Here is a 10,326-nt window from a genome sequence, read left to right as displayed (position 1 = left end):
CAAGGACCTGGGCTCGATCCCTGGTGCCCCAGGCCACGCCAGCCCCGGAGCCCAGGAGCACCGTACGGCTGCAGAGACTGGGTGTGGTGGTGCATGCCTGAAATCCCAGTGCTGGGAAGACCGAGGCAGGAGGATCACTATGAGACCCAGCTGCATAGCGAAACCCTGCACCAAATAAATAAATAAATATTGTTTAAGAATTTTAAAAAATACAAAGGTTAATTATAGGCAAAGGATCAGCGCAAAGAACATAAAGTCTAAAGAATATTAAGAAATCTGACCAAAACCTTGCACTGCAGCTCATAAGGCCCCGGTCAGTTTGTTTTATCCTTATAGCAATCCCCTCGCCTCCTCCTCATTCACTAAATACAAAGCCATCTGGAATAGCCCTAAACAATCCTCTTTGTTTTTTCTTCCATGTACAAAAAGTAATAAGTTCCCAGGGTTCTTTCCTTTTCCCTCTCAAATGCCCTGTAATATAATTTCATCATCTCATCCTGCTGTCTTCTTCCCAAGCCCTCACTCCACAGCCAGTGACCTCACTTAAACAGCAAGCCAGCTGTCATCCGTTTCCACCACGCACTCCTTTCCCAGCTCCCTACCAGCTCCAAAACAAAGTCTTGGTCCTTACCAGAACGCTGCGGAGCCCTGCATGCTCCAAATCTGATATTCTGCATTTTCACCTTAACTTCCTCCACCCTGCCTGGGCTGCGGTGCTCTGAGCTCCCCAGCCACTGGCAGAGCGTTTCACGCCTCGGGGCCCTTGCCAGGCTGGCACGTACCAGCCCATCTGGAAAGTCAGGGGTCTGGGCGCAACGACCCCAGCAGGCACTCCTGTGGCCCCACGTGCCCGGCCGAGTCAGCAGTCGGTAAGTAACTTTTACTTAAAACTGGGCCATAGCTATAGGAACATATGAAGATGGAAAATAACTACAAAAGTAAACAGAGGACTCTAGCATTAAGGGGACACAGGTCCAGGTCAAGCACGGAGCAAAGGCGGCCTGAAAGCTACGTCACAGGATGAGTGCAGGTTGATCCCCCACCGCGGTGTGGGTGGCCGAGAGGAGAGGGTCTGCCACGGGGAGATGTATCTCTGGAAATTATTCCTTTTGAGCCTTTGCAGGGGGCTTGAGGAGCAGCAAGCAGTACAACAATATTAGCATTACGCCTGGAGATGCCAGAGCCTTCCATTCTCCTGCTGACAAAAACAGCCTCCTGCAGGCATGCATAGTTTCCTTTGCTCTGCGCAGACATTCTTAAAAATAGACATGGAAATATAATTTTAAAGACTTTAATTATAGCCCCAGTTCACCAGGGGAGAGCTTGTTACTCCAAGGGATCCAGTTGTGAAAGCTTTTATAAATCACCTACTACTTTTCAAACTTCATAGTGGGAGGGAGCCAGCCCTGCACCTCAGGGAAGTGCAAAATACCGATTCTGGCGCGCTCTGCTCTTACCTGTCCATCTCTTTGCCCACTTGGGAACTATGCACCGAATGTTTATAATATGAGACACTGGACACCGTGGGAGAAACCGGGAACAAAAAGCCACAGTCCTTGTCCTCAAGGAGCTGACATGTAGACGGAGGAGAGCGAGAGCAGAGTCATAAAACAAGACGTCCCTGTGAACATGTAGCGGGGTGGCAAATAATTAAGAGCCAGATGCGTAAGACATTTCTCCACGACAAAGTAGAAGCCAAAAATCACAGCGGGGGCTTGCATGTGTGGCTGCCACCTCTCACAGCCGTGTGGCAGCGGTTGTTCTTTTCTCTCCATCTTACAGTTGAGGGAGACATCAACCGCAAGACAGAAAAAGAATGCGGACAGAAGGACACGTCTCTTGGAACAACCTGTCTGGCCTTCATGCAGCCCACTGCCGGAAGTCCTTGCAGGGAATTTTCGCTGTCACGTGTATCCACTTGGAGTCCTCTAGTGCGGAGAGGCGTCCCCTTGCCCTGGGCTCAGGAAGCTCTTTATGCACCAAAGAAACGTGAAATAGAAAACATAAATGGTGAGAAAACGGGCTAACTTGGGAAGAAGACGACATCCTGTTTGTTCCCAAGTAGCTGGAGGGGAAAGGAGAAAACAGCTTTATAAAAATGTCTCAAGTTTCCACCTGGACTCCTGCCAGGTTTCCTGGTTTTCTTCCCAGCAGCGTGACCTGCCCAACATGTGTTATTTTTTGTGTAATAATTACAGAAGTTCTGGGCAAATTCCAAACTCGGTGCTCTGTCAGCATCTCAAGTGGAGCAGAAAAAGAGCTGCACCTCGGTGGGGTAAAATTAGGAGAAGAAACACTTTTTTAAAAAAATATTTCCAATGTAATAGCCTGGAATGAAAGTTTTCTATTCCAAGACTACATGAAATATATAAGGAGGCGATTTCTTTCACCTGTCTATGTAGGAATAAGAAAAGTGAAAGACAAAGATATAAGGAATTTTGAAATGACACGGCTATTTCTTACATGCCAGCTTATACCTCCGTGACAGATGTCTGCATCCATACTGAACTCAAATACCGTGGCCCTTTCTCAAACACGTGGACAAGAAGAGCCCGAGATGGCCCATCTTCGGGTGCCTGCAGCGGGCCTAAAACAGGTCTGCTGGTGGACAGGCACCACGCGGGGACTGTGGGATACGCCTATTAAAGAGACTAGTGTTCTAACGTGTAGGACATGAACACAGACACCGTGTCTGCGTGATCTGAAATGAAGCAGCGAGAGCAAAACAGCTTAGCGTGTCCTGGATGGAGGAGCGAAACGTTGAGGAACCAGGGTCAAGAGCACGCCCTACGGCCACCGCAGGGGAAGCCATCAGGACGGCCGGCTCGGCTTCAGTCTCCAAACTCCAACCACACAAAGTGGTCTACGGAGCAGGGCACAGCCCCCCTTGATGGTAAACTCCCACGTGCCCCCCACCTATGCCCAGGCACGGCGCCTTCTGCCTGTCCCCCACAACCTCCAGCCTTCTCCCAGAGCTGACTGCCGGCATCCTGATGACTCCTGCCCACAAGGCTTCCAAGAATATACGCGCTCAAGAGAAATGCAAGGAAAACTAAACCATCAGCCCAGTTCCAGAACAGCCAGCCCGAGAGGGACTAAGATATCCTCCAGACCCAGGTTGGTCCACTGAAGGCAGCACTGCCAAACATTTGTGGTAAAGGCCCAGACAGGTCCTAAGTTTTTCAGTCCAAAGTTGCTTGTCAAAAATACTCAACTCTGCAGTGGAACCCTAAAAGCACCGCAAACACTGTGCAAAGTGATCAACGTGGCTGTGTCCCACCAATACACAGACAGCCACAGTTTGCATTTTGCCCACTTCTGAACTTGAGGAACATTTGCTTGGCCCTCACTGTCAAATCTCAAGAGGGTAGTAAGCGCTACATGAGCAGCTTCCTTGCTCAGCTCTGCACAGTGCCCGGGCATCACCTGCAGCCATCACAGCCACCAACGAGGAGCTCCAGGAGCAGCAGCAGCAGGCGCAGCAGCGAAAGGCGTGATTGCATCAGAAATGACAGAGGTAATATTAAGTATCTACTTCCTGGCAAAGATGATATTAAATTTCATACACACAACAATCTTCCAAGGGAAGTACTGATTTTTCCCACATCCAGATAGAGTGGGCCAATGAGATACACCCATTGGACCTGAAGCTCAGTGGACTAAGCACCTGCTTAGGCAAGCACATGGATCAGGGCCCAGTTCCAGGCACCACATGCCACACCAGCCCTGCCCCTGGGCACACTCAGCCTGCAACTGACACAGGGCATGGTGGTGCATGCCTATAATCCCAGCACTGGGGAGGCTGAAAACAGAAGGATCACTACTCCAAGCTGTGTGGTGAAACCCTGTACCAAGTACATAGAATAATAATAATAATAATAATAATAATAACATTTTAAAAAAAAAGATGGGGAAACCAAAGCTCCAAGTAGTGTCCTTCCAAAATCCTAACAGATAGCACTGAGATTTGAACCATGATCCACCTATAAGACTGCAAAATTCATACTCTCATAGGCCAGACTGGCACAGTCCTGTCCCAAAGACAGCATCAGAGGAAGAACTGGAGGCATCAGAGAATGAGAGAGATGCAGCTCAAAGCTGGACCACTAAACCAGTCTTCCAGACACGGCCTGCTTCTTCTTTGTTAAATTAAAAATCATTTCCCCAACAAAGAAAGAACCTGAATTTGTCAGTAACTTTTCAAACATGACTTATGCCTTCAAGTATAGACCCACAGCCAAGCGTCCCCATCTCATCTGTCCTGGCTTTCATTAAGGCAGCAACAGCTCACAACTAACTCCTTCCTGCCACTGAAGGTCTGGTGCCCTTCCAGACCACGTTGGTACAAAAAGTGCCCTGACAGTCAGGTCTTCTCGGGGAAGTACAGAGGCTTGAAATCAAGCACCGACATGATGCCACAAGTGGAAGATTCCACACCTGACTTTGTGCCACAGGTCACTGTCAAAGATAGGCACACTAAAAATCCTGTATAAAATCACCCTGAGGCGATGTGTAGAATGTGTACATAAAACCTAAGTGAATGTGTCATGTCCAGCGCTGGGATCCACGCCCAAGGTATCTCACCACGTGCCATGAGGTATTCCAAGATGCAGAAACCTCCCAAATCGGAAGCACCGCTTGTCCCAAGCATGCTGGGTAGGAGACGCTTCATCGTACTGTCATCTAGTATTTGTCTTCTTCTTCTATTCTTCTATATCTACCTTACTGGACCTTGCAAAACAGTGCATATCTCGCTCAGGGATTCCTGTGACTCCTATCCAAATTACGGCTGGAACAATTTCATCTAAAACAGGAGCAGACAAACTGCAGCCTGCGACGCCTATTCAAATGGTCACCTACTTTTGTGCAGCCTCTAAATGAAGACTGGGTTCTGTATTTTCAGACGGTGCAGGGAGGGAAATACCAACAGAATAGCAATTCGTGAACACGAGAGTTAAAGAACAGCTGTGAAAGGCGCAAGTCAACAACTTCTGCGGATAACCCACTACTGTTGTGGACTGCTGGACTGGGTTGGACCGTTTTTGCTCAATTCACGCACCTATAGTATTTAGATGCCACTGGAATACCCATTTCTGATAGGACTAAACAAAAAAAAGGGAATACAAAGGAAAGATCATTTTGTATCTGTATATGCAGAATAGTTAGGATAGATATACAGCTACTTTCGCTTAATTCAATGAGAAGAAAGATTTGTACTAACAATGTTTGGACAGGATATCCTGTCTGCATCTTGTACTATGGATAACCACTAAGAAGAAAATAATGTACAGTGTATTAATTATTGAAACTGTCCCATTAATCATTTTTGAAACTGTCTCATTGCTATTTGTTTCTCAATAAAAGAACTAGAGCCTCGCTGTTCACAAGGTTTTCCCAGAACACTGGCAGTCTGTCCACTGTTGTGTAGCTGAGTTCAACATCTGTGGCAGCAGACACCAGATGAGCTGAAAAACGTAACAATGTTTATTCTCTGTTGGTTTGAGACAGCGTGCCTTACCCTGAATTTGAGCCCTCTACCTGCCTCTTGACAGAAGCAGTGCCCTAACACATACGCAATACAGTGCAGAAGCACCAAGTGCAAGAGTCCACGTATGCTACCTACCGCTGGTAAGGACCGCAGCAATCACTCCCATCCCAAGGCCGGCACCACACGCCTGTTCGTAACTAAGTAACGGGCGAAGTTTTAGGCCTTCATCTCTGTGCTGCCATTTGCAGTGGGAGGTGCTGATAGGCTAGAACTTCCAATTTCCTGATTAACAGCATCATTATTCTAAATTGATGAACTGTAACTAGCAGGCTGCTTCTTGCTTTTTCCTGACCCATAAGAGAGCCACAGACTACACCATGATGTATCTTCTCTGGGTCTCTTGGCAAAAAGTTAGACAGACAGCTACGTACGTATGTCACTTTTGGCCTTCATCATTCAATTTCCTTCACTCATCAGAGCTGGTGACAGCAAGGCACTAATTAGATAATCCTAATCACAAAGAAGAGGGGATGATGGAAGACTTCAGAATCACTATCTGTTAGCCGCAAAGCAAAATAGATTGGCTATTCTCCCTGTAGGGGCAGGAGATTTATCAATAGACAAAAGAATGCAAAAAGCCAATAGATAAGGTGTAATTAAAGATCAGACCTATAAATTTTACACTGGCATAAATTTAACAGGATTTGCAGGAGAAAATTCAGGATTTAAGACCCGAGTGTTACTATGAAGAGTGTCTTTCAGTTCTTCATCCAACAATGCTTAATACATAAATTTATTATTATGACTAAAATGCCATTTCTCCAAGCCCTCACCTGCAAGAGCATTGAATTATTCACAGCCAAAGTATAGTAATTCCCAATCATGGTCTATGTTCTTTAAGTATTCCTCCTTAATTAGCTACCATCCACTATTCATATTTTTTGAGCTTCAGTGTATCTCAGAAATAACAATCGGCCTATCATATTTTTGGTAATTGTAGAAACCATGGTCAAGAAAGATCTCTACGCTGCTGGGAGTTTCCCTTCTCTTCTTAAAAATGCAAGAACATTATTTCCATTGTAATAGTGAGCAACTTACAGCAAGACTCTCTCACTCACTGGTCAAAGGCTAGAAGGAAAAACAAATAAAAGGACCCCAACATACTGTACAAAACCATTCAAGCAGTAAGGAGACTGGGACGTAAAGGCTGGTTTCTAGATTAGAGCCCACTGCACCACTGGCTGCTTTCGGATATTCAAATAGCTCTGTAAGCTACCAAGACAAGCCTTGAACTCCCTGCTCCCCGAATCACAGGCAGCCAAAAGACCGGGGTGAGGGCGGCTCTGCAGCATCTTTTGGAAAGTTCTGAGCTTGGAGCAATAATTCATTAACGAGGAAAGTGTGGAAAGAAATGCAAATGCTGGGGAAACAGGTTGGAAACACAGGTGGGAGAGATCTGAGAAAGTCAGCGTTTCAACCGTTAGTGAACCTCACGGTGGCTGGAAGAGGTGAGCTGGGGCTTGAAGGACATGAAAAGTGGCGGGTTGGTGAGCGCAGGGAGGGACATCAGGGTCCCCAGGGGAACACTCACCTGAGTAGGCCCAGTACGGGTCTCCGGAAGCTTTGCGCCTGCGGATCTGCACCGAGCTGCCGCGCCTGCCGTCCTGCGGGGCGCCCGCGTAGCCTTCAGTCAAGGCTGGAAGAGAGGGAGACAGGCAGTGAGGCCAGGTCCTTGTCGTGTACACACCCAGGCGACCTCCAGGCGCAGACCTAGAATGGCCGGAAGAGCTTCCCGGTTGAGGGGAAAACAAGCAACAGGCGGCGCGGAGCAGCTCCGGCCAGCACTCGGGATCGCTAGCGCAGACGCTCCCTTGGCCGTTGGAAGCGGGGCACAGGCTCTGCTTTCCCCGCCTTAACTCAATCTGCAGTCACTGCCCGGCTGTGCGCACGGTGGCCCCGACGCGGCGCCAGCGAAAGCCCCGAATCGCCCGACTCCTAGAACCACGGCCTGCAGTTCTGGTTCCAGTTTCACGAATAAACACACATCCTAGGCACAGGTGCACTGGCCTCGTTTAATCATCCCAGATTACGGATTATTGGATCTGTGGGGCAGACCGAGAAATTCAAGCTCAGAGCCACCAACTGGGCCCAGGCACACCAGCGAGCAAGGGGCAAATCGGCACCGGGAAAACATATCTGTAGCGGCATCGCAAGCCTGGCCGCTGCCACCAGGCCCAGCACACGGGCAGGTCTGGGAGGCCCCGTGCAGGGTGTATCATCTGAATCCCACATCCTTGGACCCGAAAATAGCCATCTATGGTACTGAGAACAACAAGAAGGCGTCCTCCGCCAAAGATGTTCAAGGAAAAAAACAAAACAAAAAACAGCACTGCTTAATGATGTACTTTTGAGATTCTAAAGGAATCCAATCCACCAAGCAGAAGCAAAAATATTCACCGCCACTCCACAGAGCTCCATCTGCCCGATCCAGCGCTCAAAGTCTTCTCCCCTCATCTTCCTCTCGGAAGCAAATCTCGCCTGCTGGGAGCCCACACCTGAATGCACTGATGTGGAGGAACACAAATAGCACAGGTGCCCGGAATGCAAAACGAAAGCGAATGATACGCAAACAATACACAGCACCTGACTATGTTAATATTTAAATGCACCCAAACAAAATCAAGTGCGCTTTTCAACAGCAAAGAAAACAGGGGAACTGTACGTTCAATTTAAGATGAAGATGGAAACGGGAAAACAGAATACATTCTCGATTGCAAATGAGCCAGTAATACCTCTAATAAGGGTATTCGCTTTGATGAGAACATGACAGTCACAAGAACAAGAAGGAAACGTGTTGAGCACCTCACACTTCTACTTCGCTTGAAAGACTATCTTTACCACAAGCTTGAAAAGATTCCACAGGAGTAAGCTCTTTAAAGGAAAATGGGGTTCTAATATACTCCAAATAAACACTGAGACATAAGCCTATCGTCACTGATATCTGCTCACTGGTCCTGAATTTAGATTTTTAAAAGATTATCTTTAAAGTCTGACGAAGGCTTACCGTCTCATCCAATCCCCCCTACAATTTTGTAGATGAATCATTCAGGACACCAGGAAAGTTGACCACTATGAGCTTCTCCTGATCAAAAATAAAGTTTTTCTTACTCTTCTAATGACTTTATCTTCTACTAAACTTTACTAAATTAGGTCTGTGTAGTTTCTGTGCATATTTGAAACTTATATATCTACTCATTGTGCTTCAAGAATTTTTTCCCCAAATAATCCTTTCCTTGGTATCAAGACAATGAGGAAATAATGTCCCCATAATCTAAATAATAAATGTAATTTCTATTTGGATATGTGGTTGAGCCTTTGTTTCCACATCTATAAAATGGAGTTGAAAACAACAACTTCATATTGTTAGGAAGATAACACAACTTATTATGAGCAGGGCACCTGGTAGTGCTTTTGCAAGTCCTGCAAACTGTTAAATAGTATTAAGCGCAGAGCCATGGACTTCGACTAAGTACAATCAAACCAGTATATGAAAGTCATCACAGGAACTGAGCTTCGACTGGTAGCAGGAAGCTCTGTCGCCAATGAACTGACTAGTTTGCAGGCAAGTAACCGCTCTACGTATGACCACTTAATTGGCTGGCTGACCACGCTGTAGCCACTTACTGATTCTCCACGTCTCCAGCTCATTTTTCAATGAATCTGTCAGATGGTGATGCCGCGGTCCTCAGAACTTTCTCTACAAGTAGGCAAGGGCGCTGCTCAATTTTGCAAATCGTTTTTTTTCTTTTTTTCCCTCAAACTGTACTAAATTTAACTGGCCTAAGGGATTTTCCTTTTTAACACAAAGCAGCAGAAATCTGCTTCAGACTCTCAGCTTCTGGGATAATCACAGCATACCCTCCTCCACCTAACTACACACCATGGGCTGGCCAGCCAGACCCTGCCGGCTGTGAAGTGGGCCATGTTGGCCGGAAACGGGTGGATCCATGCGCAACTGCCGGCTTCAGAGACCCAAAGCCTCTCGCGGGTGGTTAAGGACCAGCAAGGGATCAAGAAAGGGACTAAAAGTGGAAGCAAGGCAGAAAAGAAAGGACCAATAGGAGAATTCTGGTGACCACGTGGAAGTCCTGGGCAAAGCCAGTGTGAGGCCAGCCCCATCCTAAGCCTTATACTTACTTATAGAAACCAGTGACCAGTGAAGGTTCTCTCTTCTGCCTCTTATGTGCAAGATGGAGACAATAAGAGTACCTCAAACAGTCACCTCAAGGCCTCACCATCAAGTTCTCCATCCCTGGAAGACACTGTTGGAATACAGGTCTGACTGTGATCCCTGGGCTTCTTTTAAAAAACAAACCCGAAAACCTAGGCCTGAACCTCGCTGGCTGAAATTCAGATTTCAGTGTCTGCAGTGAGACCCTGATGTGAGTACTTTAAAAACACAAAAGGTCTCTAACTGTTTTTTGCAAGAGCAGCCGGGTCTGGACAGGTGGCCCAGAAGAGCCCCTAGGCCTGCCTCAGCCTTCGGGGAGCAGGCCTGCGTTCCTTCCACTGCGCCTGGCTCCCAGTCATTCTATTTTGAAGCCAGACAGAACGAACATCCCTACTGAGCTGGACCAAGGATCCATCAGGTACCGCTCCTCTCTGACACCCCGAAGTCTTGCCCTCACAGCCTCCAACTCTGGAAGTGAAGTTGGCACTCTGATAAAGACTGGCCAAGGGGCTGGAGAGATGGCTCAGTGGTCTAAGGCACCTACTTAGAACAAGCTTGGCAGAGCATCAGGGACCGCGGTTCAATCCCCCAGCACCACATGCCAGCC

The 10,326-nt window shown here is 47.4% G+C and overlaps 1 protein-coding gene across 1 annotated transcript in view; it reads right to left on the bottom strand.

Moving 5' to 3' along the window:
- Ptprg (protein tyrosine phosphatase, receptor type G) overlaps nt 1-10,326 on the bottom strand; it is a 703,518-nt gene that overhangs the window by 514,327 nt on the left and 178,865 nt on the right. Inside the window, exon 2 of the mRNA XM_004631705.3 lies at nt 7,080-7,184. Within this exon, the coding sequence (XP_004631762.1) occupies nt 7,080-7,184 (105 nt within the window). The remainder of the gene's footprint in view (nt 1-7,079; nt 7,185-10,326) is intronic.

This window comes from Octodon degus, unplaced genomic scaffold, assembly GCF_000260255.1.
Source record: "Octodon degus isolate 3935 unplaced genomic scaffold, OctDeg1.0 scaffold00043, whole genome shotgun sequence".
Lineage (NCBI taxonomy): Eukaryota > Metazoa > Chordata > Mammalia > Rodentia > Octodontidae > Octodon > Octodon degus.
Note: the sequence above shows the minus strand (reverse complement) of the source record. Positions and strands in the feature narration are given on the sequence as shown.